Source organism: Coloeus monedula (genome assembly GCF_965178545.1).
Source record: "Coloeus monedula genome assembly, chromosome: 4".
Lineage (NCBI taxonomy): Eukaryota > Metazoa > Chordata > Aves > Passeriformes > Corvidae > Coloeus > Coloeus monedula.
In genome coordinates this window covers 17,383,306-17,402,313 of record NC_138784.1, presented here as the reverse complement: position 1 = coordinate 17,402,313, position 19,008 = coordinate 17,383,306, and the positions used below count along the sequence as shown (strand labels likewise).

The window sequence follows — 19,008 nt, the reverse complement described above, 5'->3', positions numbered from 1 at the left end:
TTTAAACATATGGACTGAGCAGCTTGTCTGGTTCTGGATGGACCGTTTTTCATTTATTTAGTAAGGCATTTAGCTTTTAGGGAGTCATTAGAGAAAATGATATAGCAATAAAAACATATTAATGATAAGTAGCAATAAACCATCACTTTCCTTCCTCAAATTGCTTTACAAATGTGAGCTAATTGTTCCTAAGGAAGTTTCGGGTAAGATAGCATTTATTTGAAAGCTGGCTTTACGAATAAAGCAATTGATAAAATAATTAAATAAAATATTTAATAAAATAATTGATAAAATAAGTCACAGTGAGATTTGACAGGGCCTATTGGACTGAAACACAGGAACCCTCCACATTTCACTAGAAATAATATTTTCTGCCTTCTCTGAGTGAAAAGGAAAATTGAATTTTAGATGTCCTCGATCATGCAAGAAGGTCTGCACCAAATGAGAAATTTTGAGACATAAAATGAATTTCACCTCTTTGAGAACATCAGCCTAACAGTATATGATTAGCACTGATTCTCCAGCAACCAATCCCTCCACAACACATGAAACCCCATGTGGTGACCTGCTCCTGTAGAAATAAACACTTGTGCATACCAGAAAAAAATGTACTCTTAGGAAAAAAACACCCGAATGTCCGTAAAACCAGCTTGTGTTGGTAATTCAACCTGTCTGAATAGTCTGAATCAAAGTACAAATTAATATAAACACCCATGCACCAAGCAGAGCACATAGGGATTACTAGTTCTGATACATTTTATTTATAGTCTCAGAAGTAGTTATCATTAAAGACTATTTTCACACCAGTGTTAGGGCTACTTATAGTATTTTTTGCTGGTATTTTCCTACAATAGATTTTCTCTTTTTAGTGCTCTTAGAGATACCCTAATGCAACATTACTGTAGGAGAGCCAGGTATTATTACAACTCAAATACAGACTTCAGCAAAAGCATTTGGATGGTGATCTCTGCTAAACAATGAAGAACTAGAATAGCCTTTCAAGTACTAGAAATGTCAGTCCTAACTTTACCTGCAGCTCTGCATCAATCCACAGACCTCTAAAGGGACCAGTGACAGAGACACTGTAGACATAATGCAGGTGTATAGAGGACACCCTGCTTTGGACACTACGGAAGGTTAAAGAAATAGTTTTTGTTTAGCATTATGGTCCAAAATGTGCTCTCAGTCTCAGAAAGCCCCTCAGCCACTGCTAACTGGAAGCATATGAGAAACAGATTTCTTATCCATTCCTCCTTTCCATTTCCTTTTCATTCCTCCTTAAGCTTCTATTACTGTACATAGTTATGAAATGGATGCTGGGCCACATGGTCTGAGCATTTTATTTCATATTATATAAAGATAAAAGTGTATCCAGATTTCTCTGATGATCCCAGGTAACAAAAACTTAACAGCTATGAAACTGTCTTTTTTTCCACATCTTCATAGAAAGAAAAGAATTCTTATACATCATGAATGTTGTTGATACCATGGCTTGGGAACACTTAATTACCATCTCTTCCAACAAAACAGCGATGAAGCATTAATGTGTGACAGGTTTGAAACAGCCAAATGTAGTTCTTCTCACAGCATGTAGTTAAGTTCAGGAATTTCTGCTAAAGGATGATGTAAATGCTACAACTTTACAAGAACTGAAGGCTCAACAAGGCAAGACCACAGGAAAGAAATTATGATAGGTTGTTAAATATAAAGCCACAATTTCTGGGAATTCATGAGACAAAGACAGAAATAGATTGCTTGGTTACACTGCACATTCCAGGTCCCCTTTCCCTGGTATCAATTTCTCTATATAGTACTTCAGCAGTAAATCAGTGAAATCACCCCTGGGAAGAGTAAAAACCTAAAGCCTAGATGAGTTCATATAAGCTGTATTTGCACTAGCAAGTAATGTGTGTTCTCAGGACACCACACACAAGGATTTTCAGATAATTTTACTCTGGATTAGCTGTAGTCTGGTCCTGTGGACTGAATGCCCACTCGTAACTGCAGAGTAAACTTTCAAATGAGTTTAATCTAAAAGTTCATTTGTTACAAGACTGTCCCACATGTGAACCATTGGAAGGGATGATAATAAGGAAAATTTCTTTCAAACTGCATTTCTGATCTAAGGTGGAACACTGACATACACCTGTGTACTCAACTTTTCAGGAAGTGCCAGCTATGGCACATAATGGCACACAGAATTTAAAGCCACAAGGCTATGTTAAGGATATGGGGTGCATTCCTTCCTATCCACTTACCTATGATTTGAAGCATGAGATGGATATATCCGAAAAACATTCTTTATTTGAACTGTTATTAATGATCATATTTACCCATCCCATTCCAGGCATGGGATGGGATAGGATTATTACACAACGAGATCTACAAGAATCCTTAAGTATTCCATGAATAATGGGTTTTGTTCTTGCTTTAAATTTACTGTCATTCTATCTCAATTATAGTTCCCCTTTTCTTGCAAGACAAGAGAATAATAAAGGTGGTTCTTACTTGGATGTTTTTTAAATGTTATAGCAGAGCACATGTATTTTGCTGTAATAGGAGATTGCTTGGCCAGTAAGTATAACTGATTTTTTTTGTGTTATAATTTTCTCTTATTCTTTGTTTCCTGGCAAAGAACCACTCTACTACAGTATACTCATGTTAGTCTTAACTGAATATTTCTTATTTAAGGAGAAAACTGAGATTTTCTCTGAACTTCTCCATATTCTGTGATGGCTGGGCTTGAAGACCTGTATTGACCAAGGCTGCCCATACCCAGTACAGGTTTTGATATGATAGCCAGTAAGCACTCTCATTGCAAAATCAACTCCAAATGCTTATGGGGAGATCCAGGCCAAGAACACAGAGAAGGATGGCAAAGTCATACCCTAAGAATGCTGTATGCAAAGTGCCTTGCTGCACTGTTCCTATGGTACTTGCTATGCAAGGACATCACATTTTAATTGCATGTCCTATTGCAGCTGGTAGCTGAAAATCTGCATGAATAGCCAGATACAAATCTCATTTTCCTCTGACTGAAGTGCTGTGCCATGGAGATGAGACATGGACTTTCTTACTAGTTGTAAAGAAGGAGGTAAAAGTATAATATAGTGGTAGAGAAAGGAAGCTAAACTCCTGTTAATTTAATTTTTAAATATATCTGAATATAATTAAAAGGTTAATAATATTTCAGAAGAAAGACCTTCAGTAGCTAAAATACTTCTTCCCCATTTTTATAGGTTTTTAAAAATAAACTTTTACAATCTATGAAGCAGAGGAAACATGAAGCAGTCTCACAAATCTTAGAGTCTGCTAGGGCAGAAGGAAAGCAACAGCATTTCTTTTCCAGGAGCCTGAAAAATAGGCCATCACAATTTTGGCACAGAGGACAGCACTACAAGAACATCGTATTAGTACAGGGTTAGCTTAGCAATTAAAAAGGCTCAAGGAGTCACAGCTTTCCTCCTCCTCATTTTTAGCAGCCAGTACAACACAACCTCCCAGGACAAATGATGTGCTCATACCTGCAGATGCCGCTGCCTTTCTCTTCCCACGTGGGAATCAGGACTTTTATGCTCAACATCTCAGGCTTGTCATTAGCCATTAAAAGAGGCCAAGTGTTTGTGATAGGAAAAAAGGCAGTGACTCGAAGGACCTACAGGCTACCCAGAATTTCTGAGTGCCCTGTGTCGTGCTTGTGCTGTGCTGGAAATCTTACCTTTCCACACTGCTTACATTTGCCCTCCTGCCTCCGCCGGTGCACCCAGTGATGCCTCACAAAGTTCTGCAAACAAGGACAAAAAGATGTGGTTTAGGAAACAATGGCACCTTGCAGTCAGTGGTACCATCTATGTGAAATTGGTTAACAGACACCAAAGAAAAAGTTCCTTCAGCGAGTGGAGCAATTAGTGGAGCAAAATGCACAGCAGGCATGGCAGGAAACCTCAAAAACCACCAAAACTGTAGGAGGAATAAGGACAAGGTGGTGTTTTCTTTATCCACATTGAAATGAGGCCAGAACTACTTCCTCAGTATTCAGGTTTTTAAATGTTTGATTTTATCTTTGAGATACTTCTAGAGGAGAAAAAAAAAAATATGAAGAGAGTACAAGTGAAAGGAGAGGGAAATAGACTTTTAAAATAATAAAAATACAAGCTCAAAGGCCAGGAAGAAAAAAAATGCTACCAGAAAAAAAAAGGAAAAAGAATTACTGAACAAATGGGCGAAAGACAACAGAAAGGTGAAATTATTTCTGTCAGTGTAAGTAATAGAGAGCTTCGGCTAGAATTCATTTTACGTTTATTCTGGAGAGGAGAACATGTTCCACTGGGAACAAATTCTCTGTCTAAGACTCCTCTCAATCTAAAAGCACTTCTGCAGCTGCACACCAGGGGGATCAGCACACATGTCAAATGAAAAGCTATCATCATTTGTCCCTTACTTACTTCTCTTGGAGATCTGGAGCCTCCTTCTCGGAAAGTCGGTTTGCAGCGAAAATTAATCTGGCATTGAAATAAAACTATTAGAACTTAAAGTGAGCTGAAAGAAAATTTATTCCAATATTTTTATCTAGGCCAGACTTCCAAAGCATTTATTATCTGTTAATATTTAAACTTCACTAGGTGGAAAAAAGCAACTTACCTGGATGTCAGAAAAATCTCTTTTCATATGCCATATTAATTCTCCTTGCTAGATCTCTACACAACCCCCATCTGCACTAATGCTATTGCTGCCTACTCAGTTCAAATATTTAAACTGCCTCCTCCTTATAGGAGGAAACAGCTTCATCTGTTTTGTTTTTCTGAAGATCATTTGCAAATAAGTGCACACTTCAGCTTAGGTCTCAAAAGTTAGTAGGTGCTGGAAATCTCACTTTGTAAAACCTTTTTGCACATCCCATCTTTATGTCTTCAGAAAAAAAATCTGTAGAGTAATTGTCATTTACATAAAGAATCATGCAAATCACCATAAATTTCTACCCTTTCCTTAAATTAAGATGTTTTCATCCACCTCCCCAGCCACAAATCATTTGGGGAGCATTGTACTGCCTCATGCAGTGGTATTGCCAATTCAGATGGGAGAGGAAAGACAAAGAGGACAACAGGAGTTTCCATGAATGGAAAACATTTTTAGGAAGGTGAAGAGTAAAAAGTATTTAATTTTTTAAAAAGCAGTCTTTCCTAGAGAAAGGGAAAAAAATTTTTGAGAAAAGAAAATCTACAGAAATAAGAATAGAGGGATGAAGAAATTTTAAAAATACACTGAAGATTGAGACCTGGAAAAAGACCAAAGGATATGTGAAGTAAGGATGCACTAAATGAAATAAGTTTGAGTTGACTATATTTCAAAGAATTAAACATTTAAAGATACTGCACAGCTATGCTTCAGTTATGAAGGTAGAAGGACCAAGTTTCTCCAAATTCAAATACAACCCTCCCCAAATAAATAAGTTCTTCCCTCATTTAATAATTGCCTTCAAAATACTAGGTCTAGGGAGAAAAATAAAAATAATAATAAAAAAAGCACACACACAAAAAAAGAAGTAAACTAAATACCTAGTGCTTATAAAGAAATGAAGGGCATTGTAATATTAGTCTTCTTCCCTTGCTCTTCACCTGGAATGGCAATTTGTTGTTTCACTGCTCACTCATGGCAAGCTGGAAAGACCCAGCTTACATTTATTTTGCCTAAAACGTGCGCCTCTGCAGAGAGGGCCAAGCAGAAGACTTACCCACCAGCTTTAAACTTTACAGACTTTATAACAACCCTCTGCCAAGAGGCGGATTTCACAGTCTCCATAATGGCACAGGCAAGCTGGGTTTTATCTAAGTGCTCATTTCCTCTGGCTGGCAGTGCCACCAGCTCGCTGGGCTATGGAAAGTCAGCACTGCTGGTGATGGAGGAAGTCATGAAAAATTCACTGGTAACATTTTGTGCTGAAAGCATGCGCTAATGTTAATTTCACTGTGGATAAAAGCATCGGGGGTGGAAATGGTACCTCTCCAAGTTGGTATTATGGCGATCACTGTGGGATTTGTCAACAGGAGTCCAACTCCTTGGGAAGGAAAAAGCCCTCTCCTCATAGGGTTGCTGCTATAAATTCGTTATGCATCAGCTTCTTTTATGAAGAACAACATTGCTAAACATATAGGAGTGAAAATGAAGCTCTAATGACAGCAGTGGGGAAATTCCCACACATATTTCTTTTCACATATCCCACCAGGAATGAAAAGGGTGGGGGGAGGTTTCTCTAGCACATTTCCAGTTAGGCATAATGAAGACAAATCACTGAGGAGAAGACTGAAGTCAGTGATAGATATTCTGTAGGTGCTTAAGTATGATCAAGGATCCTTGAAGGAAATGCAAAGGAGGACAGATGCTCACAGAAATAATGGTAGTATACATGAAAGGTTTGATGTTTTCCATTTTACAGACAAAAAGCTGATTTCTGAAGTTTTGAGGAGAAAACAGCATAGTCTAGTAAACACAGGAGAAAAGGTTCACACTAGCATCTTATGCTGTACTGCTCATAATAAGTATAGCTGTCATACAATGAATTATGCTGGCTTTAGCTGGGGAATTCTAAAAGGCCAATTTCATACATGACAGGATACCCCATTTTCTAGCTTCAATTTTTAATCTAGAAGTAGAGGCAATTTATTTTTTAAATATTAAAACTGTGAAAGCATTCTGTAATTTTTGGTCTTTTGTTTTGAATTTTCTTGGGTTTGGGTTTTTTATAGTTCACAGGGTTCGAAGAAACATACTTAAAAAAAAAAAGGTGGAATTTTAAGCCAGCTTTTGTTAACAAGTGCATTGTTAAAACAGCTGTGAAAACTTAATGTGGCATATATAGTTTTTAACAGGCTGAAACCTCACTAAAAGAATTAAAAGCGTGTTGGCTACGTCAGGCTCCAGAAGATGGCAATGTCTTACCTTCTCTAACTGCTCCATGCACGCGTTGTGGACCACGATCTTGCAGGCAGCACACTTCCTCCGCAGGGCAGACTTCTGCAACAGGAAAGGGACACGTGGGTGCATGGAGGTGAGCTATTCCCTCAGGAAAACAAAGTCAGCTGGAAAACAGGAGATCTTTCACTCCCTATGCAACATCCTTTTTTTTTTTTTCTCCTCTCTTGGTGCTCTGAACTGAGTACAAAACAAATAAATAAATGAAAAGATTTGAAGCTCTTCTGGTTGAAGCTCTTCTGGTTAAATCTCTTCTGGTTTTCTTTGTGAGAAACACAGCCACAGCACTCCAGCTTGGGAACTAGAAGTGAATGCCTCCCTTTAGGTAGAGGATTAGGTTGCTAACACTGCAGAGCATCACTCTAAAAGCAAGCATCCCATGAAGATGATGAGTCAAGGCAGTGCAAAGAGGAGAAAAATTGTACGTGCAAATCGGTGAACTTGGATCAGTTCGCAAGAGGTCATTTCATGCTTATCATATAATATTTAATTTGATCGGCCTGACCACTGCCTTGCAGAAAAATACTTGGGTCATTTTAGCAGAGAATGATAAAGTTCTCAGAGAATGCTGTTAAATGCTTATGAAATGTTACAGCAGGGACAAAATTCTCAATTATGCTGGTTAGCTTTATTAATTTCAGTAGAGCTTTTGAAATAATTTCCATCGAATCCCCTGGGCCAAAGCATATCAAAGGCAAGAGAATACATCCAGAACAGAGAATGTATTTACTTACTTTACTTCCATAAACTCAATTTAATTAACCAGATGAATTAATTTTCATAGAAATTTAACTTACAGACTTGTGCTTGGGGGACAGAAGATTTACAAATACACGCTAAGTTGATATTCCTTTGCTTTGGATTTTTACACTCAATTTATTCATGTCCATTTAAATCGCTAATAAATTAATTCTTTATAGTTTTCAGCATAGTTTAAATAAGCTCATGAAGAAACAGGAAACACAGCTTCAGCTCACATTATGGAATAATTCTAGTAATTTTATTAATTCTCATCTTTATCTAGATACACCCTAACTGTATATGTTCACATGTATGTGGTGTTCTAATGTTTCACCTAAAGAATCATGGCATCGTATAGCAGACTAAGCTTAAGCTTTCACATGTTTTGCTACTTAGTAAGTTCATGTTTTTAATCTCTGTGAACACCATATGCAACATATTATTAAATTTCCGTGTTACTTCCAGTGCGCTAAATCACGAGGAAGAATTTTCTCAGTTTTAGAAAGGCAAACTTCTGCTGAGAACACAAGAACCATCACACTGGCTGAGACCAAAGGTCCACTCAGTGAAACAAATCCTGTGTCCAGCTTTTGCCAAAGCTCAGTGCCTCAGGACCAACGTAAGTGCACAGCAAGCACACAGTAACTCTTCCCTTGAGTATCACCACACAATCAGCACTTTTTGGGACTTTCCTTCAGCACTCTTAAGGAGCCATAGGCTTCTCAGGCTTGGCCTTAATGCTGTATTCTATAATGTAACCAATTTGTACCACAGTATCCCACAGTGGTAGGCAGGAGAAGAGAGATCCAGCAGGCAGGAATTGTGCAGCAAGATTGATTTATTTAATTATTTTACAACTCTTTTACAGACTTTTTTCTTCATAGTCTAATTGGTCCAAGGATCAGCCACCCCTTGGGGTGATTGGCTAAAATCCTAAAACATCCATTGTCAAAATATTTTTCTACTGTACCATAAACAAAGCTCTGCAAGGTCGCAGGTGTTCATAGTTTATAGAACTCTGCTAATATCTTCCGTGAGAGAGAAAAATATCTCACAGGACTGGAAAGAAGCAAGAAAAATTCTTGCTAGCAGCAATATTGTATCCACAAATTTGCTTGAGAAGATTTGGGAGATGGATATTAAATTTGTGCTATGGAAAGCACTAGTATTTTGGATCCCACTGCCATGAAAACTGGGGGTGATTAGTGACTCAAAATGCTTTGATTTGAATTAAATGCTCTGAAGGTGGAGGGGGGAGGGTTGGGGAGGATGGTAATAAAAGCAGAAAGACAGTATCATGAAGAGTCACAGACAGCAACCACAAACATCCCAGAGAAGAGGAATTCCCTTTAACCTTCACAGTCCAAGGGCTAAGATACCCCCTTGAGCATTGTTTCAAATCAAGGACTTGAACACAGGATCCCCACTCTCACCCAAGCTACCTAAATACCAAAATAAGAGGGGGTTGGGTATTTTCTTCTCTTTGGCTGAAGCAATTTTACTGATACACTAGGCAAAAAAGAGCTCCTGAAGTAGACTGGCATTGTAACAAAGAACAGACACATGGGTATGAGATCAATCCAGTGAAACTTTTTCATACGCAGCAGAAAAGCTTCAATACAAAGCTAACCTTGAATATTCCCAAAGAGGAGAAGGTAAACACTCAAATATGAGTGCACTCATTGCCAGTGAGTGCATTCAAGAGTTTGGAAAATTCAGTTCAAGCCGTTGCAGTGATTAAAATTACAGAAATTTGATCAGACCCTCCTCTCAGAGGCTGAAACAAGTGATATATTTGTATATATTTTTATATAAAACAGACTACTGTCTTTTAATATTCCTGAAACATCTCAATATTATACCCTTTTTTCCCCTTACCATGTTAGTAAAACTGTTCATTACATACATTCTCACTGTGTATATAACCTGGGTCAATCAAAACTGGTTTGGGCTTTTTTCCTGAAGCAATAAAGTCTTTACCAGCAGCCTTTTGCCCTTTTTGCTCTCCTTCTGGAACACGGGCAAACAATTCAAGCTCTCAAGTGACTGAGCACTGCATCAGTCTGAAGCCAGACTTGTTACCTCAGAAAGAGAAAAAGAAATCCAAAAATAACTCACTGAGAATTTGACTTGGCAGCTTTCCTCCCCCAGGTAGCAGAGGTCCCCAGAAACATTTGTCTCTAGCCACAGATGCTCTCCATTCACAGCATTTTCCTGAAAAAAAAAATACTTGTTAATCTGTTTTGTGAATATCAGCCATGTGAGTATAGAGGAAAAAAAAATTTTTGATTTTCAACATCAATTCAGAAAACTAAACTAAACCAAAAAAAACAAAAAAAACAACCAAAAAAAAGAAACAAAAACAACAAACAAAAACCACCACACCACCAGTGTTCCTTTGGTTTTCTACAACACAAAACCATAGCAGATATCAGTATTACCCTGGCTGACCATCCCAGCTTAAAGGATGCTGACAATACAATGATGTGTCACCAATCAAAACCAAAGTGGTTTTGAGCGCACTTCAGTTAAACTTTGCTGATGTTCTTCCCACATGCTGCATAGTTTAACTGGGAATTCAGATTTCATAAGCATGAGGTGTACACAGAATTTTAAAGAAACAGAAAATCCAGAGAGATGAAAGAAAAACACAACTAATGAACTTTCAACTGGAGAGACTAAAAAATTTGAGAACTGGGCACAGGAGTGAAAAGCAACATGCTGACTGTAGCTTTAGGATGATGGGATTAACTAGACAAGGGAAAATGCTTTCTTTGAAGTGGCTGGGTCAACACTCTGTTTGCAAATACATCAACAAAACATTACGCAGCCAGGAGAGACCAGACTTTAACTTTATATGTGAAATAACAGCACATTCATCTGAGAATATTCTCAAAAAAGAATCTACCTAGCACACAGATATTTAGGAGTGATCAACAGGCTAACATCTAACTTTGTCTTGACAGCCTCATTTGACCAAATTTGTACCTTGATTCTATGCAAATTCTTGTTCTAGGGAAACTTGGTTGTAGATAGACTATGGGTTTCACTTGCCTGTAATCCTGGTATGACTAAAAAGCCTAAAAGTCTCTGCACACTATTTGAGAAAAGTGAATAAATAGGAATTCTGTTCAGCTAGAATTAGAGCATGACAGAAAACGCTTTGACAGTCTGACATTTGGTTCCCACACAGCAGAAGTCACAAATGATGACGCTCACCAAACAGATGGCGTCCGACAGCAGGATGCTCTGAAATAGCCATCTTGGATAAAATTATTTATTTAAAACACCACTGTCAGTTTCAAAGTGATAAAATGAGATAGCTTCTCTTGCCATGCTGATTTCTTAGATAATGAAGAAAAGTAGAAGTAGCAAAACCCTTTGCTTTTTAGAGTGCATCCACAACAGCCAGGACCTATGCAAGGCTTCACACGGTGCCTACCACAAGTATGGCATTCACTTCAAGTAAGACAAGAGGACAAGAATAACACTGGCTGTTTTCTGGTGAGAGGTCTACCTGCCTAAAGGTCTTTAACTTCATCAGAAATGTTCCAATTCCTAGAGCACAATAGTTTAGGTGAGGATTTTCAACACTTTTATAATGCAAAATAATTTCTAAGAACTTGCACTAACCTAAGAAGTTCTTCAAGCCCTTAGAGGGTACATTATTCAGATTTTAAACTCTGTCCCTCAGATGTGTCCTTATATTGCAGCTATTTTCTCCTGAGCAGCAGGATATGAGCTCACCAAAGGGTACTTGACCTGAGCAGGTTCTCTGCTGACAAAACAGTGCAAACTCAACATTATAATCCAGAGGTATATTTCATAGGTTATAAAAGATTCTGATGAGAGACGAATTCTGAAAGCTAAGTAAGAAAGCACACAGCTCCTGGGACAGAATTTTTAACAAGGAATAAAAATTACATTAAAAAATAGATTAACTGCTGCTTCATTCAGACCAGGTCCACACAACTTGCCATCAGGATTTCTAAAGATAAAGTGGCCTATTTCCATAACCTAGTTTAGACTGTTTGCTCTGTATTGTTCCAGACTGTATCATAGATTTACATGTCTAACTTTACATCACCATGTAAATAAAATTAGTCAGTAGTCTACAAGGATGACCTTCGTAGTTCATGTTATTATAGAGTTCTAACACAACTAAGTAATAAAAATGTAAATAACCTGATCCGGTATAAGTGGCACACTTCCAGATACCTACTGCCACAATTAATTTCACCTCACTGTGTGTGAAAACTCACAATTTCAATTCCAGCAAATTGGCTTTTGAAAAATCTTTCATCCTGAATCAGAGCAAAGAGCTGAGGCTGCCCAAGATGAAATGCCCTCCCTCAAAAATCTTTCTTTGTCAGTTAATTTGTCTCAATAAGATCAAAGGGAATTACTGTTTTAAATTTTACAGGGCTCTGTCATTCATATGATGAGACATTCTCTTGCCACTTATGGAAACCAAGATGATATAGTCAAAGGAAGTGCTGTGACCTTTTATAAGCCAAATTTTTATTCACTTCTGACAAAAATTTTTTGCAAAAATCAATACATTTCTATGAAGAATTTTTACTTCAATAAAACAGTATTTTCTACTCCAGAATTTACAGGCAATATTCCACAACATGCTGGACAAAAGGGCACTCATTTCCACCTACCAACACAGAAGCCGACAGGAAGAGGTCCCTGGGATAACCTCAAGGATGACATCTTGTTTAACACAAAGATAAACCACAGTACAAGTTCTGTCATCACTTGTATATTTTGAGACAGACTTTTTTTTTTTTCCATAAAAAGTTTGCCAGTTTGGTTTATTTTGTACTTGATGTCTTTACGTTGGCTTTAGGATTTAATGGCTTTTAAAGAAGCAGTCGTTCTCCTCCTGTCCCTGAAGCCACAGACGCCAGTCTCATGCTCTTGCCATTTTCCTCATGCCGAATCTGTGGCTGTAGAGCTCCATATAAAATCCGTTCAGCTAATGGAAAAAAACCAGATATCTTATCTCCCAAATCAGCTAGACAAAATGACTCACCCTGTGACCACATAACTGTTGGATCTGACATAAAGAGTGGTGGGTTAAAGATGGCTTCAACGGGACTGATGTTTGGTGCCAGCTCAGTGTTGGGCCACCTCAGCTGACCCATCAAATCATGCTTTTGGGCTGGCATGGCTCACTATGTGGAAAATGGATACTGTCCATCATTGTGGATAAAGCAGCAATGCCTGTGGCCTAATAAAGAAAACCATGAACACTCTCTCGTCGCCAGCTTCCCAGCCCTTGCAAGTGTGTGAACTCAGTATCTGGGAAGAAAAAGAGCCACTGCTCAACGAAGCGGAGGCAGCAGTGTTTTCCTGGCAGATGCAGCCTGGCCCACAGGGGACACACGAACTCAATGTGCTCCCCTAGATGGAGACCTCCCATTTGATTGCTCCTGATCCATTACCACCTTAATAGCAAACAAAAATAATTTCAGTATAGCAAACATTCCTTGCCTACGAAACAAATACCACACACAATCTCCCCTGAAGTGGAAGTGAAATGAGAATTCAAGGACTAGGAGTTTGGGAACAATGTAATTATATGCATGTGTTCGTAACTTGCTGTGCACATTTCACTAATTCAACTAGATTTCTTCAAGTGCTCCAGCACAGTAAATGACAGAGCAAGAATTACCATTTTTCTAAAGCCCTCCAGTATCTCCATACCACACTGTTCCTCAGATTACAGTCAGCATGGTTTCAAAAGCAATGCAGATAAACCTGACTGTTTTAATTTGCCATGTCAAGCAGCTGTACTTCAAATGAACCAGTCAGCCCAAACTTCTAGTTCAAAAGAGTTGTATCTCTAATTGTAACAGGAGGAATGGAACTCTCCTCCACTCCCGCTATGACTGACATTCCACAAAACCTTATTTAAGAAAGATATCTAAAATAAGTCAGTAAGAAAGTTTTCCCTTTGTTAACACTCCAGCAAGAGAGAAGAATCTTCTTGCAAATATGCATCTGGGCAATACTTATGATTAGTGTAAAATTAGTGCTCATCAATCTAAATTAAATACATTTGTAAGAAAAATTATTCGTTTTGGCCCTTTTATTTATGAGATGATTATTGAGCAGAAACAAATTTATTTGGATGTCTCTTTCCCAAATGTTTTTCTGTCATGCTTGGCTTATGTTTTACCCTTAACTCTGAAATTGCAGAGTTTGCAATACTCATGCTGCAAATAGGAGCAATGCAACAGATATTTTTCTGTTGATATATATTCTCAATTTTAACTTCATCTTAGGACATTTTAATTTGGAAATATTTTTCTTGTAGAGGTCACGTATTTTTTAATTATTGCAAATGTAATACATGGACATAGAACAAAATAAAACAGCACGCAGATACGGTTCTCCTTTCCCCCATCATGCTTTCCAACATCTCTGCATCAATTGCATTTTGAGATCCCCATAAGCTTCAGCTAAGAGATCACCTGTATAGAGAAGCAGAATGACAACATTTGTCTTCATGGAGCAGCAATGTTCAGATGCTATCAATTGAGTTGATAATTCCCTATGTTCTCATGAACCACTGCTTTGGCTGATAACAGTTTCATTTCAGCAATGTGAAAAAATACATGTTTTCAAGCAGGGCACCATCTGCAAAATCACTGCATCCTCTACACCACTGGAAAAATACAAGGGTAATTTTGGCCACCATTTTGAAATGTGACAGACCTCTTTCCTCTTTAGATCTCTCTGGAAAGAATCTCAATTCTCAAACCTTCATGAAAAAGAAGCAGCAGAGTAGAACTACTGATCCAGAACACAGCACTTCAAGCATCAGCTGCACACAAAATTTCAGCAATTTCTAAATACACATGGGGCTTGCACTCATCACAACCGTGGTAGGTTTAAAACTAGATTTCATGGGCAGGTTTCTGGGCCAATGGCAAAGCTGGCAACGCCACTGCAATGTGCATATTTAAAGAAGGAGGAAATGCGGGAATTTCCTTTTGTTCCAGTTCCCCCTGCCAGGGGTGGCAAAGAGAGGGGGCCCCAGGCCCCATCCTGGAGTGGGCCTGCGCTCCCCCTGCACAGGCAGGGGAAAAAGCTGTCCCAGCTCCGCAGGTAGCCGTGATCAGCCTTAAACAACAGCGCAGCAGGGACCACATGGCCAAGATAGATCTGAAGTCACTGTGGGCCCACTGCACGGAGCCAGCAGAGCCTTCCACACAGCCAGCATGGCCCACACCCGACCGAAAAACGCCACACGCGGCCAACGGTGAGAGACTGGACGGGTCTTTCCCCGGTGCCAGGCCCGACTGAGATCAACTTCTCAGCTGAAGGCTTGCAGATGCCATCTTTTCTTCCAAGTCAGAAAGAAGGGAAAGTTAGAGTCGCGTGAAAGAAGCTAACATGGCGACTCCAAGGTCAGTTGTGAAGGAAGGGAAAGAGGGCGAAGGCGCTTCCAGCACCAGAACTTAAATTCTCCTTGCAAGCCATGGTGAGGACTGCAATATTACAAACTGTTCCTCTGTAATTCATTCAAGTACATGGGGGGGGATGCAAAAATCCACGCACAGCTCATGAAAAAGTGCTCAATGCCAGAGCCCACAGATGTTGTGAAAGGCTTTTAGAGATTGAAGAGAGACTTTGCTTTCAGGCTGGAGTAGTTCATCCTTAAAAGACTAAACCCCATGGCTATTTTGGCCCATGACTGGCAGTGTGAGAAGACTGCAAAATTCATGGGAGGAATATTTTTTCACTGCAGCAGATTTTCCAGGCAGACTGTTGGTTTGTGAAAGTTTGAACCACTAAAGAAGTTTGTAGAGAACTATCTCCCATGGGAAAGCTCCCGAAGAGAAGAAACTCTTTTCCTTAAACATAAAGAAAGACTCTTAAGAAATGAAACACTGACCAAACCCCATGCTCTGTTTCCCTTGCACAGGTTGGTGGAAAGAGGGACGGTACTGGAAGGAAAAAGTGTTCTGGGAGTTTGCTTTAATTTCTTATTATTTCTTTTTGCTTTTAATTCTGTTAGTAACAAATTTTCTTTATACTGTAACTGTTTAAGCGTGGACCTCTTTTTGCCATGAAGTTTCTTTTCGTTGTCCCCAATAATCCTTATTTCACCTTATGAAAAATGGAGTTTTAATTTCCCCTTCTCCGCTCAACTATCGTAGAAGAAAAAAATTAGATTTTGTGGGGCTTGGCACTAAAGCAGTGTCAAACCACGACAACAACTTACTTAATTTGAACTAGAATTCTCATCACCTCTTCATGTTTTTATGTGACTAATGGAATACCCATACCCTGAGATTCTCCTTTTATCATGAGAGCATCTAATAATGTACAACTCTTTTCAACTGAATGCTCAATTCCCAATTCACAAAACTTAGCCTTGAAGACCGTCTAATGGAAGGAAAGCCCATCCTTTGGTGCAAAATTTAGTATGGCTTTTAGGCACTTATGATTCAGCAGCCAAACCATTCATGGGGAAAAGAAATAAAGTTATCTATATTGAGGGAAATGTTTCATCATATGTAAAACTTCTACTACTGTATTAACACATATGCTAATTATCCAAGCTTTAGCATATCATTAGGCACTTCCAAGCACTTACTGTCCATGACAGTAAGTAGACAGAACTACTGACTGTTGCCAAAAAGGCACAGAATATGATGCAACAGACTCATTTCAAAGTCACATTCACTAATTACAAATACCTCACTGGTATAGGTCTCCTCACTGTCTATTTGTCTAGCCCATCCCCCCATCAGTTTATCTGCATGGATATTATGGAAGATGGTGTCAAAAACCTTGCAAAAGTCAACACAACAGCCGTTGCTCTCCCCTCATCTTCCAGGCAGTCATTTAATTACAGATGTCTGTAAGACTGGTCAGGGATCATGTCGCCTCCATAAATCAATGCTGAATATTCTCAATTATTTCTTATTCCTAATATTTTTGGAAATTACTTCCAGAAGGATTTACTCCATAACCTTTCCAGGAATCAGGGTAAGGCTGATCAGCCTGGTCTTCCCTGGATCCTCCTTATCGTTCTTGAAAACAGAATTGACATTTGTTTTGTTGCAGTCCTCAGGATTGTCCTCTGACCATCATGACCACTCAAAGACAACAGACTGTCCTAGCAGTGATAACAGCCCTCAGCACTTTTCTGTGCATGTCATCAGGTCCCATGGACTTCTGTGTGTTCAGTCTAAGTATTCCCTAACTTGATCATTATCCACAGAAGTAAGTTTTCCTTCTTTCAGACACTGGCATCAGTGACCTGGGATTCCTGAAGGCAGCTCTTACCAGCAAAAAATGGAGGTAAAAAAAGGGGGGACTGAGCAATTCAGGTTTTCCGTGTCCTTTATCACCATGTTCTCTAACCTATTCAGTGGCAACCCAACATTTTTCCTGCTGTTCCTATCACTGTTGATTTGCCTACAGAAACCATCCTTGTAACCCCTCCTGTTCCTGTTAGATCCTACTCTAGATGAGGTCTGGCTTTCCTTACTCCATCTGTATGGAATCAGGTAATGCCTTGTACAATGCTCCCGACCTAAGCCTGCTTCCACATATTACCAAATACCACTTTTCAACTTCTACTCTGACACATAGTTTTCTGTTCTTGTTAAGTCTGTAAGATTTCTGGCTTTGTCCTTTACACACATAATTTATGGTATAAGTCATAATATTTCTCTTCTAAAAAACATTCAATGTGTCCAGCTATTCATTCACAGAACACAAAGCACAGATCAGTCAAGTTTTTTCATTGACCTCCAAAAATGGAACTGAATATCTTCAAATGCTTCTTAAGATATGGGGGAAAGATTCTAAATCTCTTTGTCATGGGAGAAGGAAAGAAATGGGCATCAACAGAAAAAATGCACTATGAAAAAAAAAATATATTTGGGGATGTTCAACACTCTACTATTCTCTACTATTCTAGTGGCTGTCAATATTTTTGTAGACACCATAGAAAGAAGAGCTAGAAGGCAGTACTTAAAATTACAGGAGGACTTTGTGTACAAGCTTGTGGTTATAATCCTTGGTAACAAATGGCAGTAGAAAAATACACAAAGACCTAGATCCTCAGAGGCACGCAGGCAGTGTATTGGGCGGCTCACTCTGTACTTACTTGAGAATCTGGGCTAGAATTACTTACTTACTTTATTATTTAACACTTGGGAGTGATGTCTAAAATGGAGGAGTGTGGGAGAAAGGGATATGCATAAACGTATCACAGGGGCAGCCATTTAGGTCAATTCCTTTTTGGTAAGGCATCCTCAGCACTCCCCTCTGGTTATTATAACACTTACTCCAGACACTGTATTCTGTATGGCCCTGGTGTGAAAAGATAACCTTAAATTATACAGCAACGCTGCAAGTTAACTTGAATTAGGTGTAACAAATGTGATTAAACTGGACACTATGTTAGGGAAAAGAAACCTCAGGGAAGGGAGGCAGTAGCAACAACAATAATAAAGAATTCTGGTTTTTTCTGTAAAATGTCTTGGGGGTCATGAGAATCGTCACCTCTGTTTTACAGCTAGAAAGGCTGATGTACTGAGAGGCAAAACAACTCATCTGAGCTCACTCACGAGGTAAGTGACAGAGCAGAGAATGGAATCCCACTCTCTGACTCAGTGCCCTGTTCACAAGACCATCTGATAATGGCAAATCACCTGCAAGCAGTTCTCAAAAATGGAGGCAATGGCCAGGGAATTCTTTCCAGTTATTATTGTGAAGACTGTGGTAGAAAACATTTCCTCCCTGCTAAATCAAGCGACAATTTATGTTTGTGTCACTTAGACTTTGAAAAGATCTCCCATCATGGGTCCTTGGAGAATCATCCTCAGAACTACTGAAGAGCAGGATGATGTATATGGGGATGCAACACACACCGATCGATGCTGCCTTCCAGTGATTACATACAAAACCTTCTTCTCTGGCTCCGACACATCAATTGAAATATCTTTTCACTCTACCAAATACACCTCTGTGTAGATACAAAAATGCTGCTAGCAAGGATTTTCTTGCTATTTTCTAAGTCCGTGAGAGACTTTTCTCTCTCACAGAAGAGGTAGCAGAGTATGTAAACATCCAAACACCTGCAGCCTTGAAAAGTCTTGTTTATGGTATAGTAGAAAAATATTTTGACAATGGATGTTTTAGGATTTTAGCCAATCACCCCCAAGGGGTGGCTGATCCTTGTCCAATTAGACTGTGAAGAAAAAAGTCTGTAAAAGAGTTTGTAAAATAATTAAATAAATCAATCTTGCTGCACAATTCCTG

The 19,008-nt window shown here is 38.9% G+C and overlaps 1 protein-coding gene across 1 annotated transcript in view; it reads right to left on the bottom strand.

The window, feature by feature from the left end:
* DGKI (diacylglycerol kinase iota) overlaps positions 1-6,993 on the bottom strand; it is a gene marked incomplete at both ends in the record, with an annotated part of 110,415 nt that extends 103,422 nt beyond the window's left edge. The window contains 2 exons of the mRNA XM_082279600.1: positions 4,446-4,502; positions 6,937-6,993. Coding sequence (XP_082135726.1) covers positions 4,446-4,502; positions 6,937-6,954 — 75 coding nt within the window. The remainder of the gene's footprint in view (positions 1-4,445; positions 4,503-6,936) is intronic.
* Between the last annotated feature and the right edge of the window lie 12,015 nt (positions 6,994-19,008).